Here is a 21991-nt window from a genome sequence, read left to right on the forward strand (position 1 = left end):
GCAGAAAGAGAGACAGGGAGGGAGAGGGAGAAGTACAGCAGAAAAAGAGAAGGAGAGACAGAGAGAGAGAGAGAGAGAGAGAGAGAGAGAGAGAGAGAGAGAGAGAGAAGTGAAGCAGAAAGAGAGAGGCACAGCTGGAATAGAGAGAATGAGAGAAAAAAAAGTGATAAAGTGTTAAAGACAGCAAATCAGGAAAAAAGAAGGAAATAGAAAAGAAAGGAAAGAGAAAGAGTGAGAGAGACATAGGGAGAAGGGAGAGAAAGAGACAGACAGGCAAAGAGTGGGAGGTACAGCTAAAATAGAGAGAGAGGGAGAGAGAGAGACTGAAAAAAGAAAGAGCAATGTGGCGAGAGTGAGAGAGGAAAAGATGGAAAGACAGAAAGAGAAAAATAGATGGAGGAAAAGAAGGAGAGAAATAAAGAAGAAAGAAAAGACAGAGCAAGACAGAGTGAGAAAGAGAGAGAGTGAGAGAGAGATACAATTGCAAAACAGGGAGATGAGAGATGGAATAAGAGACAGGTAGTGAGTCTGAGAGAAAGATACAGCAGAAAAAAGAGTAGGGGAGAGAGAGAGGAGAGAGAAAGGCAGAAAGAGAATGAAGATACAGTTAAAATATAGAGAGTGGGGGGGGGTAAACACAACAGTAAGAAACACTATACATACACTACATGTGTACGTGTGTGTGTGTGTGTGTGTGTGTGTGTGTGTGTGTGTGTGTGTGTGTGTGTGTGTGTGTGTGTGTGTGTGTGTGTGGGTATCAGTAATGGGCTGAATAAATGCCGGATGTCGGGCTGCAGCTGAAGTCCACGTTGAAGAGCTCTCTGATAAACACGCATCTTTATTAACCCACTAATGACCCACACACATGGCTGCCACATGTAGGAAACACGGGTCCATGTCGTGACTAACCCCCACATAATAATCCTGTTACTTGTCCCTCATCCACTTCACTCTCTTCTGGAAAATTTAAGAGAGGCAGCTGTGTCGCAAAGCAAGAAGGGAAATGAGAGAAAACAAAAAACTACAGGTGATGCACATCCACAACAAACAAAGGAGCCATATCAACAGTTCAAACTCAACTCAATCAAATCTGAACTGTTGAAAAAAACGGTTAAAAGGTTTCTTTAGTAAAGAATGTAGAACCATGAACACTGAAAGAACCCTTTACATTGTGAAATGTTCTACCGATTGATGGAGAATGTGCTGTAGATGGTTCTATAAAACAGTTTTTGAAAAGGGTCCCACACAGCACCAAAAGGTTTCTGCTACAGTTACAATGTCAAGTTTTTAACAATAGAAAAACCTCTTGCAAAAACACGCTATATAGAACCATCTACAGCACATTCTCCATCAGTCTGAAGAACCCTTTCACAATGCAAAGAACCCTTTAATCATGCAAACGGTTCTTTGAATGTTCATGGTTCTACATAAAACACTTTCTTTACTAAAGAACCCTTGAAGAACCATATTTTTGAAGAGTGTAGGATATTTACCTTTTTCTTCCCATATTTTTAGACATTAGGATAACCGTGTAGTCTGAAGTGGTGGGCATATTATGTCCATTCACCACATGCAAATTCTAAATCGGGGCTACTGGATCTCCACAGGCATTCACTTCTTTAATGATCTGTCTCCCATTTTCCCCAGAGTGAGAGCATTTTTCATTCAGCCAGTTACATCAGTGTGGACATTTTTCAATTACCCAACTCCAATTTATAACATTAAAAAAACACAAATTTTCAATCATCCAATCAGTTTAGCAGCAATGTAGCAGCAGTTGGTTTAAACCTGTACTCACAATCACGCTCCCTTTTATGATTACAGTGTAAAAGGACTTTGACGTTTCGCCGTTTTGTGTCTGTTCCACTTCTCCATAAGACTGTGTTCTCACTAGGTGATTTCTGGATGGTAAAAGCTCTGTCTGGACCGCTTTTTGTGCTAAAAGGAAAAAGTGGCTCAACACTTATCACCGATTACGTTACTCGGCACATTTCAGAAAAGTTGACCTTTTTATTTTTTTTGAAAGCATTCCACACTGACGGAAAAAACGCAGGCTGCTCTTTCTAAAAGCACGAACATTCTTAGGATTAAGTATAAAATATGGGCTGGTGGCTGAAGGAAAGGTGCCCGTGATCGAATAAATGTGAAACAGTCTCAAACTTTTCTGTTTAATCCCCGGCACTTCAGGCGGAGGTTTCAACACAAGCGTTTTCTCTATGACATCATGTACTGAATTCAGCGTGTAGTGAATGCTCCATTCAGAATTGTGCATGCTCCTGCCCAATCATGAGTGGCCGGAACAGCCCATCAAAATAAAGAAATAAAATTTGTTTTATCATTTTTCAGCACAGAAATATAATGCATTTTATGTAAAATAAAAATAGTCCCATATAAAACTATTTTGAACCTTAAATATAATCTTGAATGCATCGATTATAATTCTAAGGCCAGTTAAAATAGCTACGGATAGCTAACATTAACTTTAACTGACCAAGATTCATGAGGGATGATGCAAACTTGAACAAATGCCTAACTCACCAATTCTGAACTTCAGCGTTCAACAAGATTCTAAAGAGTCGCTGGCCTTTTCCGCCCAAGGCAATCAGCCTGATAGCGGCACAACTTATTATAGCAAAACTATGCAACATCTTATAGTTTTGATCTCCATGGCTGTTAAGGATTAAGTGTTAATGTAAATTTCTTTTCTGTGCTGTAAAAAAATTCACATATGATGTAGTGACAGCTAAAGAAGTGAATATTTTAAGTATAATTGTGCAGTTCATGCATGCATACACAAAATATACCTGTGTATTTTGTAGACTAGACTTCTGTGATATGGAATATTTTTCCTACACTGCAGCCCACAGTTTTGAGTCTGCACTTGATAATGTTAGTTTCCATATGTAATGATAAAGTGCTTCCTTGCTTTAAATCTACTGCCCCTCGCTCACAGCCCATCACGTACCCTCTCACAACCACGCAAACACATTCATCGCAATTATACCCCTCCTATCACACAAGCTGCATCGCGCAACACCATTCCACATGGCTACTTCCTGCAAAACAGCACTTTTGATCATTTAGGAATCCAAAGTACCATAATTGTCCGTCTTAAAGCAGTTTTTACACCTGGTTTCTATGTCGCTGCTACAGGGCTGATAAATGGACTTTGGCAGAAATAATATACACACACAAATAAACAGAGTTAGCCTGGCTGGAATGACTTTACGCAACATGGAAAAAGACAAAAAAAGGCCTGAGCAGAGGAGTCAGTGATGAAATGAGAGAAAAAGACAGTAAAAGAGACAGAGAAGGAAAGAAAAAGAGAGAAAGACAGACAAAGAGGTACTGTGAAAGAGAGTGTAAGAGTAAAAGAACGACAGACAAAGAGGGACAGTGAGAAAAGACAAGACAGTCATAGATGGTGAGAAAGAGAGACAGAGAGGGAGAGAACATGCCAAAAGAAAAAGGGAAGAAGAGAGAGATGGGGCAGAGAGAAAGAGAAAAAGAAAAGAAAGAGAAAGAGCTTGACTGATATAGATAGGAGGGCAGAGAGAAAGCAAGAGAGACGAGACGAGAGAATGAGAGAGAAAAGGAGATAGAAAGATAGACATAGGAAACAGAGAGAGAAAGAGAGAGACTGTGCCAAGAAAAATAGAAAGAAAGAGAGAGATGGGGCAGAGAGAAAGAAAGAAACAAAGAAAGAAACAAACAAACAAACAAACAAAGCCCATTTGATAGAGACAGGAGGGACAGAGAGAAAGCAAGAAAGAGGAGGAGACTGAAAGACAGTGAGAAAGAAAGCGAGACAGAGAAAGACAGAAGGGGTACGGAGAAAGAGCAGGGGCAAAGAGAAAGGGAGAGAGAATAAGGGAGAGATAGGAAAGAGAGACTGAATGAAGGTCGGCGGGTTTACATATGTTAGTCAGTGCTGAGCAGAAGCCTTGCTCAGATCTCTGAAAAGCTTGCGAGTTAAGGCGCAGCTTTGTTTGCAGTGCATGCTGGGCCACTGGAGGACAAACAAACTGCAGCAGGGAACAGGGCGCACACTCAAGTCATTAACAGACGGGAGGAGATGAGCTAGGACCAACAATCCACTCTGAATGCAAAATAGACACAACCAGCAAGCAACAGAGGGAGAACGAGAAGGCCAGAGAAGTATAAAAGCTGAGCTCATTGTGAGTCAGAGCGTACGAGGACAGGAAAAAGCAGAGCTGCCTGTTTGGACAGGGCCCAGTAGGTGTAGAGGTTTAATTTGGCAATTCAGCACTTTTGAATGAGCTCCAATCCATTGTTCATCTCAATCTATGCATTGCTAAGCATCTATTGTCAAGCAACTCATTCAGCTGCCTGTAGGTCTGATGCTAAACATTTGCTAAGAGTGCTGATTAGGGTTAAATACCGATTTGTATGTTATGAGCTGCGTCTTCGTCTCATGCCTCCTCCTGTTTCTGCTCTAACCTGGTGATACAGCATCTTCAGTCTTAGCCACAGCCAATGTGGCTGCAGGTTTTGATTCAGAACGAACAGAAGCACAGCTGATTCTACTTATTTGTTCAATTGATTAGTAAACAATTGATAATGTGATCTCCTGCTTTGTCAGTGTCACGATTGGCCCCTCCTAGTCTCCTCATGTGCTTTTGTTTACCTTTTAGTCCTGTCATGTGCTTTTGTTTTGATTTATTCACAGTCCGGCCCCTTGTTTTCTGACTCCGCCCCTGATTCATTCCACCTGTTTTCCACCTTTCCCTCATTATCCTTTTGTTTTTAAGCCCTGTGTTTGCCTCTTGTGTTTGTTGGTCTTTGTTTGCTGTTAGATGCACTGTATTTGGGATGTATCGTTTGCTGTTTGTTATTCTAGCCTCTGTTGTAATTTGTTCTCTGGGTTTAGTCTTGGTTGTGTTTGGTCATGTTTGTCCCTCATTCTATCCCTGTTGGATCTTTGAACCTGGACTGTCATGACCACAACCCTGGATTTGCCCTCAATAAAAGTCGCTTATCTCAGCGTATGCATCCGCCTCCTTGCTCCCCGGTGTTACATTCAGAATATAAACCTGCACTGACCCTGGCCCTTTTGCGGATAAGACTGGACAGTCCTGCTCTTAGCACAACATTTTGATTCAATCATAAAACTACAGGAAACAATTCAATCGTAAGTCTACAGTTCATGCATTACTCACAAATGTCATTTACAAAGACTGAAAGGTTCTTCAGGGATATAAAATTGGTTCTTTCAAGCTATCATTCCAAAAACCTTTTACCTCAAATGCTTTGATTTGATTCAATAATTTTGTTTTGATTTAGGACCGTTTAAAAAACAGTGATGGGGCTCCTGAGTGGCGCAACCGTCTAAGATTTGGCTCATCCGGAGATTGCCAGTTTGATTCCTGGTGATGCTACAGCCATCCATGGTCAGAAGTGCAAGGCCCAATCCCATTTCATCTTTGCCTATACCACTTAGTCCTTATCCCATTGATTTGTGCATTCATGCTGAGGGGTAGGGTGCCATAATTCTTGCTGGGATAGAGAGGTAGGGTGAAGTGTTAGGGCTACATGGACTTCCAAATTGAGTTAAAAAAAAAAAAAAAAAACACTCCAAACAGAATGCTATGAGGAAAAAAAAAGAAGAAAAAACGTCAAGATGGCTGCACAAGCAAAGGAACCCGCAAATGGGAGTTAAAATTTCTCAGTTAAAGAATTACAATAACCATGATATTATCTTAGTTTAATGCCATTTTTTCTAACCAAGCTTTAAAAAAATCACTAGAAGTATCCTGATGATTTGATAGCTAGCTAGCTAATTTACCAGTTTGACCTTAAATGGTCCAGCAGTTACATTCTGGCATCTCAGGTGTCAAAAATTTGAGCAAGAAGGTGGCGAATAACTGACTTCAGCTTTGTATCGCTGAAGAATTAGGGGTGTGTGATAATAATTCCCAGCAGTGAGGAGCTGAACTTCACACTCCTCTGCTATCACTGCAGACTGGCAGGGTCGCCTACAGAACAGAGCTAGTAGCCTGTTAATGAGGTAACGTTCTTTTTTATTTGAGGGTCATTGCTTTTCAAAGGGGAAGATTTCAACCACTATCCATTGGAACTTAGTTGACCCTCAAAAACAAGGGGTAGGGGTAGAAATAAGAAATGGGATTAGGCCCAAGAGAGCATAATTGGCCTTGCTCTCTGGGTGGGTGAGGAGGATCCCCCCCAAAATCCACTGACCACATATGTGTGTCTGAAGGGACTATTTACAAATTAAATAAACAATAAAAACAGTACATCATTTTTTATGAAGAAAAAAGCCTGAGAAATGTATTTTTGGCCAAATTATAATCAATTAAAATTGACTCCAATGTTCCAAAATCGATGCAGTTTAATCAACACCTTCAGATTCTGCCTACTCAACAGGAATAACACGGGCCATCATGGAAGATCTCCTCTGATTTCTGTACACTTGCCTCACAGCAAGGCCACACATGGGCCTTGTTTTAGAGATGAACATCTGCAGTCCTAAAGCTGTGCATCTGAACACAAGCTAACTCAGCCTAATGCAGGTCTTTGTTCTCTTCCTTTGGGAGGAAGTGGCCTGGAATCTTTAAACAGAGGGTTTATCACAACCTTCTGGCAGCAGACGAACCTACGTGTAAACAGTTAGACCTTGGTTTAATTGTTTTCCATCATTTTCACTGCTCTAATTTGCACATATGCAATTGTGAGCAACAAGAGAAATGTATAAGGTCACTTGTTATTGATGCAGGTTAATGATGTTGTAATAAGAACTAGGCATACAGTAATTAACACACTAGTAATCCACAAGGTATAGTACACTAGACTCGCAGACACCTGCTTATCCAGCTTCTTCTGAAATCGAGGGTGTTAATAGGGAGTTTGTTCTTTGCTGAGGTACTGGACTTTTGAATCCAGCTCATCCCAAACATATTAGATAGAGCTCCAGTACGCCAGAGAACACAGTTTTACTGTTCTGCAGTCCAATGCTGGGAGTTTGGGGGGCTTTACATCTCTCTGGACGATGCTTGGCACTGGGTATGGTGACCTTAGACTCATGTATGGCCGCATCAAAGTGTCACATTGTACTGGCAATGCTTTTCTATGGAGATTATACAAACTGAACACGTGCAACTGAATACAGGTGCCACCAATTCAAAGGGCTGTCTGAATAGTTTTGGATGTATAGAGTATATTAGGAGGTTGTAGCTTTAAGACCACAGACATTAGGCAAGATAAGTGATTCTATGTCCAGGTCCTGGAATAGACCTATCTTGCAGATTTTAGTCTTTTCCTAGCTCTAACAAGTTTATAAAGGGTTAACTAGCCAGTGAGTTAGACCAGATGCGATCGGAGCAGGAAAACACCTAAATATGCACACCAGAAGTGCTCCAGGACCAGCACTGAGAAACACTGGACTACACTCTTACAAATAACGATGCCAGATCAGATTCTTTGGAGTGACGCCACAGAAGAACCACATTTGATTTCCTAAAGAACTTTCTATTGAATGGTTCTTTAAAGGATTCCACACAGTTTCAATATTTTTGCATTATTGCATCTTTAAGATGTAAAGAAAGTAATTCCGAGTGGTCTGAATGTCATTCAGGGTGGTTTGAAATGTTCATTTCGGAGAAACTTATTGAGTCTGAATTGTTCACAGCTGTGATGCCAGGAACCAGGCGTTTACTGCCTCTAAAAGCTACCTCATCAAACTGAGCATCTCACCAGAGATCTACTCTGAGAATCTGGCAACGGTCCTTTAAACTTTCATAAAATCTGCCATCAGAAAAGTTACAGCGCATACATGCGCACAGCAGCCAGTCAAAAGCATATGGGGCTTAGGAATAGGTTTTGGGTTGAGGTTAAGGTTAGGGTTAGGATTAGGGCCAGGGTTAGGGTTAGGTTTTGGGTTGAGGTTAAGTTTAAGGTTAGGATTAGGGCCAGGGTTAGGGTTAGGTTTTGGGTTGAGGTTAAGTTTAGGATTAGGTTTTGTGTAAGGATTAGGTGTTGGGTAAGGTTGGTTTTGCATAATGTAAGTAACATATTAACAATACATCTACTGAATGTAAGTAATGTATCAACCGAACATCTAAAAGACATTTTCTTCAGTGTATTCAGATGCTTCACTGCTGCTACTTCACTATATATAATGCAAAGGGCCTCAAGGATATCAAGAACCACTTAAGGACCTCTATTTTTAAAAGTATACACACTCAAAAATTAAGGTTCCTCAAGTGTTTGGTAAAAAAAAAAAAAAAAAGTGTTTGGTAAATAAAAAAAAAAGAACACTTCTATAGCATGAACACTCAAAGAACCAAGTGCATGATTAAAGGGTTCTCTGCATTGTGAAAAGATTGTACTGTAGACAGTTCTATATAGCACCAAAAAGGATTCAACTATTATTACAAGCCTAGTGCTATATAGAACCCTTTTCATAAAAGTTCTATATAGATCTATATCCACCTACAGCGCATTCTTCATCAATCTGAAGAACTTTTTCAAAATGCGAAGAACCTTTTAATCATATAAAGGGTTTCTTAAGTCTTCTTGGTTCTATATAGAACCATTTCCTTTCCTAAAGAACCCTTGAAGAGCCATAATTTTTAAAAGCATAGAACTGGACTTGTTGAAAGAAGTTCAAGCTGAAGCCCACCAACCTGGCTGAAGGGACTGGGCACAAACTCCACCTGATTTTCTGCTGCTCGACGACTCTTGGGCACATCTGGGGGGCACTGAGAAGAGACAGAGGTCAAAGGTCATACAACAAACTGATAAGACGGTCACAGTCTCTCATTCCTGAAGCCGAGCTTGAGGAGGAGTGCGGGAAGCTGATCTACCTGGCAAATAAAAATAGCACACCGACTGTCTCGGATGAGGGTCCAAAAGACACATGTCCTTTAGAAACGTCTGCCGCACTCCTTACCACATCACAGACACCTCCTTCCTCCCTTTGTGAAACTTGTCAAAGCAATGTCGGCGCGTTTGTTCAGAGGCAAGTGTTGCCCTTGTTTCCATTTTAAACGCCGCTCACGGGGAGCCCTGAGCAGACACCCCCAACTCAACACCACACGGGGAAGACTTGCCAGCTTCTTCCTCATTAAAAGGGCTCATTAAAATGTTTGACTGAAAGGAGTCTTAAGAAAAAAAGATCCACACTCCTAACAGCTTTGGCGACATGATTACGATGCTCTTGCGTCCTCTCCCAAATAAAACATCCTCAAACTGCTTCGCTATTAAATGCTCATAAAGATGAACCGGGCATGTCATGCCAACTGTTCCTTGTTTTATAAGAGCTCTAAAATATCTTCTGATCCAACAACACACCCCAGCTCCAAACGCCAGAGTGGAATTGGCTGTGCATTTTCTCCTGTGGCCTTCTTTCCTCTGATATGTCTTTCTCCTGAGTTCCCCTGAGCGCTTTATTTTTACTATTCTAGACGTTATTTTGGAGGCTGGATGCATTTCAGATAGGCTGAAGCAGCGTGAGAGCAGAACGTTTTCTCTGAGTCGAACCTTGCCAGAGCTCTGATCAATTCCGCGCGCGAGAGAGAGACGGCACATTCCGACGCCTGAAAAAAGACACAAAACAAAAAAGAGTAGCTCTTCACTCCTGACAATTCAAGCCCAGTTCCAGCACCTGGGACGTCCATGTTGGATCGCAGCTTGAATCATTGTCTGAAACTTTAAAACGGATGTTTTGACATTTTGACACCTTTTTTTTAGCATCTTCATCTTAAAAAGCACTAGGTGAGCTTCTGTGGCTCCATATTGGAGCTTTTTAACCTGTGCGCTACTGTTTCCCCAGCTGTGCTGAATGTCAGATTTATCACCTAGCAACTGTGGAAAAATGAGGACCCCTGGAGATCCCTCCCCCCAAATCAAAATATATATCAACCTACATTCCTTCCCACATGCAGCTAGGCCACAAATTCTCATCTTACTGCATAATTCAGCAGCAACTCTGTGCATGTCCGATTCATAATGAGACCCATTGCTCTCCTGAAGATGGTCTCGCTTTCTCTCTTAGTCTTAAGTGAAATTTTGGGTGCTGTGTGCTCAACCGAAACTGTTGAAATATCAGGGCAATTTGCCTGCATTGTCGCACTATGCTTGTAAAATGGAGTTTCAGTGGTACATTAGCTGCATTCTCATCCACTTGTCAAATAGATTTTATGCCAACATTTCTCTGGAAAAGAGGCCAATATGAATGTAGCTATGAAAATGTATTTCCATGAAAAAGACTGATTACAAATAAAAACAACAGTTCAATCACCTCCATCTACACTTAAAATATAGTTAACAATAATTTCTTAATTCAACAATTTATCACTCTTATTAATAAGGCCATAACAAGTCTGGGGAGCGTATGAAACAGCTTTTAAAAGATCTGTTGCGAGAGAAAAACAAAAGTATAGTCATATGAAGCAATTTGGTCACCCCCGGTCAAATTTCAAGTTCTGTTGATTTTCTGAGTGAAAATAAGTAATAAAAAACTTACGTTAAAACATACTATTGTATATTTAATGTTTATTTGCTGAATGTAACATATTGCTGTGATTCCTGACTGAAACTACAGCTGCAACAGCCATCTTAGACTACAGTTCCCAGAACTCCTCGCTTCATCGCATGACTCAGGACTCTGAAGAGTCGAACCTTGCCAGATAAAAAAAAAGAGATTTTCATATATATTTTGTAGAAATTTAGATGCAACATAAGCTAAAAAAGGATGTGTTGCTGTACCATATCGTATTCATGTGGAATTGATGTACACATATAATTATATGTGTACATCAATTCCACATAAATAAGATATGGTACAGCAACACATCCTTTTTAATATAAAATATAATGTATTGATTATAATCAATACATTATATTTTCAGGCTAAAAAGCTAAAGCAACACAGCTGTTTCCCCTGTATATATTCTGTTTGTTTAGAAGGACTCACTGTAAAGTATCGTCTCCTTGTTGAGCATACCCATATCTCGTTTCTGACCTTGATTTTTGCCTTGCCCTTTTATCTATGTTTGGACCACTGGTTTTCACCTTTATGCCTCTGTTTTTCGACTGTGCTTTTGGATCAACCTTTTGATATTAAGCTTCATAACTCAGGCCTCGTCTGTGAGCGTCTGGTTCTGTCTGCCACTCTTTCAATAAAATATAAAATGTGGCCAGTGTGATAGTTTTAAGATTGCACATTTTACATTTCATATTTTTCCAATATATTACAAATAAACAGGAATTGTGCGCTAAAAATTGCAGAAATTTTGTTCCCTGTAGGTGGTGTACTGGCTTTTTTCATTTAGAATGTAATTTGACCAGGGGTGCTCAAACTTTTGCATACAGCTGTAAGACAAGCATAACACAGCGATTTGAGAAAACATAAGCATTTCAACACTGACACACATAATAAAATTAGACTTTAGGTTTTAAAGTCTCTTACTCGAGCGCCAGGGATTTCGCAGCAAGCCTCCTGGATGGCCAGAGTGGGGTCACAATATATCATCACCTGCTGAATGTCCACCTGACAGAGTAAACAAAAAAACAGCATTACACACAGCTCACATGAAAAATGTAGTCTTTGTGTTAATGCATTTACATTTATGGCATTTGGCAGACCCTCTTATCCACAGCAACTTACAATTTAAACAATTTACACAGGTAGGCGAAGGTGGTGTTAGGAGTCTTGCCCAAGGACCCTTATTGGTATAGTGTAGGGTGCTTGTCCAGGTGGGGGATTGAACCCCAGTCTACAGCGTAGAAGGCAGAGGTGTTAACCACTACACTTATATATGTAATGGTGTAACTGCACTACACTGAAAAAGCAACTTAATTCACATGTCCCTCAATCCCTCATGAATAAAATCTATTGCTGTTGCCAGAACAAAACCTTGTATCTCCAAAATGGTAACTTTACAGAAGAAGGAAAAACATACTTTACTTTTAATGCAAGTCAATGGGACCAGAACTTTTTCCAAGTTCTTTTAGGCAATTTCTTTTGGTTCATTCATCATGACGTACACACAATGTAAAGAGCAACAGGCAATATGCCAAATATGTAATTTCACATTATACCACATTATGTCAAAAATGGAGATACAAGGTTTTGTTCTGATAACAGCTATATGGTCGCCCTTTATTTAGACTTTATCTACTGATATTTAAAAGATTTAAAATTCCTTTTTTCCAATTACTACAAAACTCATTCACTAAGATTTAAACAAAGTTGTTCAGAGTAGTTTGATGTGAAATAGGCTTTATGGAAAATAAAGGAGATTTTCATATATATTTTGTAGAAATTTAGATGCAAGATAATCAAAAATGGATCTGTGTTGCTGTACCATATTTTATTTATGTGGAATTGATGTACACATATGATCTATACAGTATATTTTCAGGTTAAGCAGTTAAAATCAGATGCACAGCTTGGAGAAAACATTGGTGCATAAAAAATTCTTTATGATGTGAAGCAACAGCAGCACAAAGTGGAATGCGTGGAGAACATTTGGACAGAGTTAAGGGAATGGTTCACAATGTTCCACTTACCTCAAATGCAATCGGTCAGCACAGACATGGGGCCTGGAATTTGCTTCTTTAGTTCTGCACTGGCCCTTCAAGGCTACGGTAGCTAACAAATACTATATTGAGTGATTTAGGCCGCTATTACTTCTTACATGTATTATTTCCATTTCTAAAAAAGCAAACTTTGGACACTAACCATGCCCTGACTGACTGACTACATTTGGGGTAAAGGGGGAAAATTGCGCAAATCTGATTTTTATCTGAAACATTCCTTTAAGTGCCCGAGTGAAAGAGCCTGGAAGGCTGCTTGATGATGCTTTACATATGACCACTTCACTCATCATTCAACTAAGTGCTCGGGTTGAGGAACTGATGAATAAGCAATTGCTGAAGCTCGTTACGGCAGCCTGTTAGGCGCAGGATCTCGTTTCATCATGCTCTTAGAGAGCTGCTAACACTAGCCCTGTGGACTAGTGCCTGTGGTCATCCTCCTCCAGACTTTTACTGAGGTAACTCACAAACACACACACACACACACACACACACACACACACACACACACACACACACACACACAAACACATCCCTTACAGATATAAAGCTCTTGGCTCAGCCTGCAGGCAGCAGCACACAGGAAGCAACCATTCTTATTACAGTATTAGAGATGTTCTACACAATTAGCAATGGAGAAGAAAGGGAGCTGCCGCAGTGCCTTCAGTCATTCAGGTGGGACACACACAGTTAACACACAGTTCATCACATTAACCCCTAATATTGTGGGCTCATGATTCAATTATCAATCTTAGGACATAATTTATAGTAGTTACTGAGAAATATTTTGTAACTATTATGAACTCAATATGTACAGTGTGTAGTTATTAGTAGGGATGCTACTCAAACACCCATCATATTGTATGATGAGTATTCAGTCACCTCAGCTTGAAAATGTTTTGTTGCTGAACCCCAGTGGACAGTCCTGTTAATCATTTTTCATAAAAGTGCTAAAATTCAATTTCCATCTGTTTTAGAGGTCCGTCAGTTGTATTTTCTCTTCAATAACAATGATGGAGTATATTTATTCGGAAATGTGCATGTCTGAAAATAAACTGGATTGTTGTCTTTCTCTGAGCAAATAGGATAATATTGTGTTTTTATTGTGTTTTAATGTGCTTTTATTATGGCAGTTATTGTGGAGAGGTGTCATCTGTTTTCACAGGAGTGGGTTTTCACTCCTCCCACTGTCCCTTCATTGCTCACTAGCAGCTCAACATACAATATTTCAGATACACAAAGACAACAGGGTCCTAGTTTATCTGATAATCAGATAAATCAGTTATTTTCCATTTCACCAGCAGAATATCCACTAAGAGACCATGCAGAAAAAGTTGCATATGTTCAGATGTAACTTTGGAAAGAACCAGAGTGATTATTGAAAAGGCTCTCTCCACTGAGACAGCACAATATCTCTAATTTGCACTACGTAGCACATTTTTAATTAGAAATCTTGCTCTGCTTAGTGGTTGCCATTTCACTTAATGAGAGATGCAACATCAGCTGCTTGTGTCATGAAGCTCTCATAGACTTTATCAAATGCTCAGATTTGCATTTGCGAGATTTACTCTTTCGTTTTTGTTCAAAACTACACATTAGTGCCATTTAATATGGACACAATACTCACAACATAGTATGTAGCAATTAACACTTTGACATTCCAGGCTTATTACACACTAGGACTTAGTATTCATTAATTACAGGGACTGCAATGCAAACTAATGGAGCTGTTGTTAGGTTATAGAAGTATGTACTAAAACTTCGGGCCTGCTGGCTGACCCATGGTTTGGTAAGGGGTTAAGTTGTTACATACTATGACTGTGATATACTTCATAACATACTGAAACCATACTAGTGAACCAATAATGTAAGGCACTGCACCATTTTGACTCAAATTACCTTTACACCCACAACTGTTGCAAAGTTGGACAAGCTTTACAGAATACAGGCAAGAGATCACAATTAAGTATTTGTCCAAACATCCCGATTTAGAGTGTATTACTAGCTTCAAATGATATCGATTTTTAATAAATATGAATAGTTAGACTGATACAGCCCTGCGATGGACTGGCGACCTATCCAGGGTGTATCCTGCCTTCCGCCCGATGACTGCTGGGATAGGCTCCAGCATCCCCCCGCGACCCTGACGGAGAAGCGGCTTAGAAAATGGATGGATGGATGGATGGATAGTTACACTGATACAATATGCTGGGTGTAGTTTCATTATCACGTAACTTAACGTTAGCATGGTAGCAAAACCATCACTGACATTTATCTCACAACAGTTGCTCTAAAAGAATGCATTTTCAGGCAGAGCATGGATAGATCTACTGGTCGGGATGCCCACAGCAAAGAATCAAATATTTAGTGATTTGTCTCAAGGTTTATTCGGATATTCCACACCTAAGCTATTTCACCATTTCAAGAGGCAAAACTGGGATAACTAATAACAAATAATGCATTATCGAGCCCCATTGCACATGCCTTATTTGTGTACCTGATTACGCAAATGAAAAAATTTGGAAACTGTATGTCTGAATGACCATGCCTACCCCAGAAATGACCCAATCCAGAGACAAGACTGTTCTCTGTCTTGCACCCAGATGGTGGGACAATCATCTCCCAGTTGTTTCTTGCTGTCTTCAAATATCAATTGAAGACCTAAAATGAACACTAATCTTGCACTTGTACCTGCACTCATGAAATGTCTCTGTCTTGTGTACTATTTGTATCTATGTGTCTTTGCATCTAGGGATCTGGCAGTATCTTAGCTCATAAACACCTCAGGACTCAAGCCTATTTACCCTAGCCAAGAGCATATTTTCTGTGCAAACAATAGATCACTTTTGTAAGTCGCTCTGGATAAGAACGCATGCCAAATGCTGTAAATGTGATTGCTATGAAAGTGAGGAACTGATGTGTTTCCCGTTCCTTGTAGCTTAAGTGGTTAATATTCTCCACTTCATCATAAATCTGGCACTAACCTCCACAGGAGCAGCATCGTTGGCCCTCATGACCAGCAGTGTGTGTCCAGTGGTAGTGATTTGGCCCCAAGGCTCCAGGGGCTTGGTCTCGATGGAGCTGCAGTCCACATGCAGCGAGGCTGCTCTTTTCTGCACACTCAGAGCCACTTTATGCCAGTGCAGATCCAGCAGAGACTCAACACCTTCCCCACTAAACACACACCCCACGGATGGGGCCTCTGCACCCTCAGCCCCTGCGCGCAGAGCCAGCGTACGCTCAGGCCCGTTCAAGTCCAATGACAGCTGCAGCAGGGAGAGAGGGAGAAAAAAAAGAAAGAAAGGAGCTTTATTTTCTGGGTTTTATTTCCACTTTCTAATGACACAGACTGAACTACAGCAAAGGAAATCAGTGCTAGCTCATTAGTTTTGGAGAGGTAGTCTTTAACTTCTTATTATCAGCCAGGCAATAAATGGACACTAGTTACGTCTCAATTCAAATGATGAGGTTTAATGGAAGACTCCTTTAACACGCTCTGTAGTGAATGCTGGAGGAAACAATGGCCCATGGAACCTGTAACCTGTATCTGTGTCATTAGCAAAAGAAATTGGTTTCAAATATAAAGGAGCGAGCTGCTTGGGAAAAGAGAGAAAAGACTTCTGTGGCTGTACCTGAGGATAACCTTGTTCATCAGATATTTGGAAAAGATAGATGTTATCCCTCAGACTCTTTTTCTTCAACAGCAGGGTGAAGACCAGAGTGAACTCCTCGGGCAGTCCATGAGGAAACACCTGGCTATAGAGAGAACAGATAAAGCAGGGTTATACTGGGTTATACTGACTGTTGGTCAAAAGTTTGGAGACAAGGTTTTCTGTTTTCTGAAATTTGATTTTATACAGTGCATCCGGAAAGTATTCACAGCGCTTCACTTTTTCCACATTTTGTTTTGTTACAGCCTTATTCCAAATTTAATTATATTAATCTTTTTCCTCAAAATTCTACACAAAATACCCCATTGTGACCATGTGAAAAAAGTTTTCTCGAGAGTTTTGAAAATGTATTAAAATTAAAAAACAAAGAAATCATATTTACATAAGTATTCACAGCCTTTGCCATGAAGCTCAAAATTGAGCTCAGGTGCATCCTGTTTCCACTGATCATCCTTGAGATGTTTCTACAGCTTAAATGGAGTCCACCTGTGGTTGATTGGACATGATTTGGAAAGGCACACACCTGTCTATATAAGGTCCCACAGTTGACTGCATGTCAGAGCGCAAACACCAAGCATGAAGTCAAAGGAATTGTCTGTAGACCTCCGAGACAAAATTGTCTCGAGGCACAAATCTGGGGAAGGATACAGAAAAATTACTGCTGCGTTGAAGGTCCCAATGAGCACAGTGGCCTCCATCATTCGTAAATGGAAGAAGTTCGGAACCACCAGGACTCTTCCTAGAGCTGGCCGGCCGTCTAAATTGAGCGATCGGGGGAGAAGGGCCTTGGTCAGGGAGGTGACCAAGAACCCAATGATCACTCTGTCAGAGCTCCAGCGTTCCTCCGTGGAGAGAGGAGAACCTTGCAGAAGGACAACCATCTCTGCAGCAATCCACCAATCAGGCCTGTATGGCAGAGTGGCCAGGCGAAAGCCACTCCTTAGTAAAAGGCACAAGGCAGCCCGTCTGGAATTTGCAAAAAGGCACCTGAAGGACTCTCAGACCATGAGAAACAAAATTCTCTGGTCTGATGAGACAAAGATTGAACTCTTTGGTGTGAATGCCAGGCGTCATGTTTGGAGGAAACCAGGCACTGCTCATCACGAGGCCAATACCATCCCTACAGTCAAGCATGGTGGTGGCAGCATCATGCTATGGGGATGTTTCTCAGCAGCAGGAACTGGCAGACTAGTCAGGATAGAGGGAAAGATGAATGCCGCAATGTACAGAGACATCCTGGATAAAAACCTGCTCCAGAGCGCTCTTGACCTCAGACTGGGGCGACGGTTCATTTTTCAGCAGGACAACGATCCGAAGCACACAGCCAAGATCTCAAAGCAGTGGCTTCAGGACCACTCTGTGAATGTCCTGGAGTGGCCCAGCCAGAGCCCAGACTTGAATCCGATTGAACATCTCTGGAGAGATCTGAAAATGGCTGTGCACAGACGTCTCCCATCCAACCTGATGGAGCTTCAGAGGTACTGCAAAGAAGAATGGGCAAAACTGCCTAAAGATAGGTGTGCCAAGCTTGTGGCATCATATTCAAAAAGACTTGAGGCTGTAGTTGCTGCCAAAGGTGGTTCTACAAAGTATTAAGCAAAGGCTGTGAATACTTATGTAAATATGATTTCTTTGTTTTTTAATTTTAATAAATTTTCAAAACTCTCGAGAAAACGTTTTTCACATGGTCACAATGGGGTATTTTGTGTAGAATTTAGAGGAAAAAGATTAATTTAATTCAATTTGGAATAAGGCTGTAACAAAACAAAATGTGGAAAAAGTGAAGCGCTGTGAATACTTTCCGGATGCACTGTATATCACACACACACACACACACATATATAGACACACACACACTCACACACACACACTATATTTCCAAAAGTATCTGCTCGTCTGCCTTCACAGGCATATGAAATTAAGCGAGATCCCATTCTTACGCCATAGGGTTTAATATGTCGGGCCACCCTTTGCAGCTATAACAGCTTTAACTCTTCTGGGAAGGCTTTCCACAAGGTTTAGGAGTGTAAACACAGGAATTTTTGACCATTTCTCCAGAAGTGCATTTGTGAGATCAGACACCAATATTGGATACTCTAATTCATCCCAAAGGTGTTCTATCGGGTTGAGGTCAGGACTCATCCATGTCTTTATGGGCTTCGCTTTGTGCACTGGTGCGCAGTCATGTTGGAACAGGAAGGGGATCCTCAAAATGTTGGGAGCATGAAATTGTCCAACATCTCATGGTCTGCTGAAGCATTAAGAGGTCCTCTCACTGAAACTAAGGGGCCGAGCCCAACTCCTGAAAAACACCTATCAAGCTTTACACTTGGCACAATGCAGTCAGACAATTACCCTTCTACTGACAACCGCCAAACCCAGAGTCATGTTTCGGACTGTCCGATGGAGAAGCGTGATTCATCACTCCAGAGAACACGTCTCTACTGCTCTAGAGTCCAGTGGCGGCACCTTACACCACTGCATTCGACACTTTGCATACTTGAAGTTATATACTGGTCAAAAGATGTGATTTTAAAAATAGAGTGGAAACTGTTGTTTTCTACCCATTTCCAAACCCAAAAACACACTTATTAATAAAAGTATTAGCTTTTGAATTTGTCTGTGTGGTAAAACTATGTGGCTTCCAGAAACACCTGTGTTTTCCTGTTTGCTTAAAGGTCAGTCATTTCATTTAAAATTAAACTCATAGTTGGTGATATTAGCTAGTTTGACTCAATAATAAGCAGCGTGACTCCACACATCAGTGTGAAAAGCTGGTCCGTGTTCGGCTGAGACTAATGTAATGTTATTGTTTCAACCACATCATCTATGCAGTAATTTAACTTTATTAAAGACAAAGTAATAAAAAGTTAGACAAAGTAAGCAAACCCACCTCAGGCCTACACAAAAAGTGTCATCACTTAAATATTCATTGAGGGCTGAAACAGAGGCTATTAAAAACATTCAGAGCAAACCAGTCAGGTTCATCAGTGGTTGCGTTTTGGGATGCAGTATAGAGAAGATAGCTCTTGTTATATATCGGAATATTTGGCCAGAGCAGAAACATCCAGGTATCACTGGCATTCTGGCAAAATTCATGTTGGTCACATATACTTAATACTTCCGGGCCCAATCTGTACTCTAGCAGTAGGCTACTGAACAGCTGTTGAATACAGCTACTTTTTAAATGCTGCTTTTGACTGCACTTCTCTCTGTTTATAAGCAATGGTATGATAGCTATGGTAGTCATAACTGTCAATCAGTTGTACTAGCTGGTGCTAATTTTGATCAGTGAAATCATACAGCTCAGGGTACTCTGTTAAGGCGACTATCACTGAAGGCCCACTTTATCTTTGATCTGCCTGGTCAGCAAACATGATCTAGGCTACATTGAATGCTTTGAGATGTACTCAGGATAACTGGAGCGCTCCGCTCAGAGACAGCCATGCAGGGTTCACAAAGCGTGAAGGGTACAGCATGCACTTCACTCCCTTTAAAAACAATAGAAAAAAGCTGCCTCTGTCTTAAAAATTTGTCTGAACTATCAGGCTTGGACAGAATTCTGACACTTGCAGACCAAACTGAAGTAAAACAGGTTTATTAACAAAAATCCAAAATCAGGGTCAACCTGTCCAAGCCAAAAGCCAAATCAAGGAAACAGTAACCATGAGGGAAGTCCAAAAAACAGAGCCCAGTATGCAGAAAAGAAGGTAACAAACAGTGTAGGCCTGGAAGATGTAACAGCGGAACCGAAGAGAAGCATGACATGAACCCCCATTAAATAAATAAAAAAATTCCCTGTTTAATACTGAGTATCTCAAACAGTCTTGACGCAGTTTGGGTTCATCTTGCTTCCCTCACAGAAAAGTCACATACATTTTACATGAATAAAACAGCTTTTGTACATTTCACGTGAAATAAATGTGATCATGTGAAAAATTATGATATCACATATGAACATGAAAAATGTGGGATCACATGAAAAACTGTGCTTACTTGTAAACACATCTGTTTTTTGCACGCTTTATATGTGAAATATATGTGAAATAGACTTTTCAGCAACAGTTGGAAATTAAATTGTTATTTAATAAATAAAGAGTTTTCTTGTACAAACTATTGTTAAAAGCATGAATTGGAAGACTTTTGCCCCAAAGGTGATTTAACTGTGAAGGGTTTGACTGCTGATGAGTGTTAACACTACAATAAGGGGGTATCATTAGGCATTATTCCCACAGCAGCACTGTCACAAATATTAACACGTTATTTTGTTTTTGCCAAGATACTGCTGGTTAGTCTTTAAAGGTGATAGGTTATTGCAAAAGGTACAAAAGGGAACATACTCATTTGTATTAAAGACATATTAAAAAGTTAGGTGTCCCCAAACTTTTGAAAGGCAGTGTAGATGAACACAGACATACACCAGACTGCTGTTTGTGGGGATGAGTGATGGGGTGGGTGGTGTACAGTGGGGTTTCTCTCTGCTTGCATGGCTTGGATGTGGAGAAGACGATAACCCCTGACACTGATTTTCATAAGAAACGCGATTCGGTCGACCTCATCTCTATTCCCATCTCAGGCCCTCTCTGCATTCAACGTTTGGCTGCTTCTCAACAGGTCAAGGGCAGGCAAACTGTGAGAATGTGTTTACCATAGCAAACATGCTCTCCCTCTCTCTCGTACTGAACTCAAATGCACTATATGGGTCATGAGGTGAGAGAACTCACAGACACACATGCTTACCCACACACACACACACACACACACACACACACGGTAGTAAAGCAGCTGGTTCATCTCTTTACAACAGGCAAGTATGACAGTGATTTACAACAGACCAGGAGAATCCAAGGAAATAACAGAGCAGCTGCTAACCTAGAGGCCCCGTCTAAACACATACACAGAGAGAGAGAGAGAGAGAGAGAGAGAGAGAGAGAGAGAGAGAGAGAGAGAGAGAGAGAGAGAGAGAGAGAGAGAGAGAGAGAGAGAGAGAGAGAGAGAGAGAGAGAGTGTGAGTGAGTGAGTGAGTGAGTGAGTGAGTGAGAGAGAGAGAGGGAGAGAGAGGGAGAGAGAGAGAGAGAGAGAGAGAGAGAGAGAGAGAGAGACAAGAATAGGAAAAAGAGACAGGAGATAGGAAGAGAGGAGAGAGACAATGAGGGACAGAAGAGAAAGAGAAAGAGGAAGAGAGAAGAGAGCAAGAGCGATGGATGATAAGGAGAGGAGGAAGAGAAAGAGAAACACAGAAGAGGGAGAGAGAGAGAGAGAGAGACAGAGAGAGAGAGAGAGAGAGAGACAAGAATAGAGAAAAGAAAGACGGAGAGATAGGAAGAGAGGAGAGAGGAGAGAGAGTGACAGTAAGAAAGAGTGTGGGGGACAGAGAGAGATAGAGAGGACAAAAAAAGATAGAAGGGGAGAGAAGTAATAATATACAGAGTTAAAACTCAAACGATGCTCACTCTCCTTTTCATTCACAGGCACAACACACACAGTGAACTCAGTGTGGTAGAGCTGGAGACAAAGGACACTGTGGATCTGTTCCTATTACAGGCTTTAGTCTGAGTTCACAGCGTGACTCACACTGGAGGCTGGTGGCCAAACATTTTACCAGAGTGTATGTCGGGTGGGGTGGTGGGGGGAGGGGGGGGGTAGTAAGGAAAAAAAGAGAAAGAGAGAGAAAGTAGTGTTTTAAAGCAGGCTACATTCTGCGTACAGGAAACAAGTCTGTCAGTGTGAATTCGGAACAT

General features: G+C 40.9%; 1 protein-coding gene across 3 annotated transcripts in view; it reads right to left on the reverse strand.

Moving 5' to 3' along the window:
- col16a1 (collagen, type XVI, alpha 1) overlaps positions 1-21991 on the reverse strand; it is a 140640-nt gene that overhangs the window by 86956 nt on the left and 31693 nt on the right. For all 3 annotated transcript variants that reach the window (XM_017693165.2, XM_037535433.1, XM_017693156.2), the window contains exons 5-8: positions 16212-16335; positions 15564-15845; positions 11450-11530; positions 8664-8738 (exon numbers count right to left, since the gene is read on the reverse strand). In XM_017693165.2, the coding sequence (XP_017548654.2) occupies positions 8664-8738; positions 11450-11530; positions 15564-15845; positions 16212-16335 (562 nt within the window). The remainder of the gene's footprint in view (positions 1-8663; positions 8739-11449; positions 11531-15563; positions 15846-16211; positions 16336-21991) is intronic.

This window comes from Pygocentrus nattereri, chromosome 27 (genome assembly GCF_015220715.1).
Source record: "Pygocentrus nattereri isolate fPygNat1 chromosome 27, fPygNat1.pri, whole genome shotgun sequence".
In the NCBI taxonomy this organism is placed as follows: domain Eukaryota; kingdom Metazoa; phylum Chordata; class Actinopteri; order Characiformes; family Serrasalmidae; genus Pygocentrus; species Pygocentrus nattereri.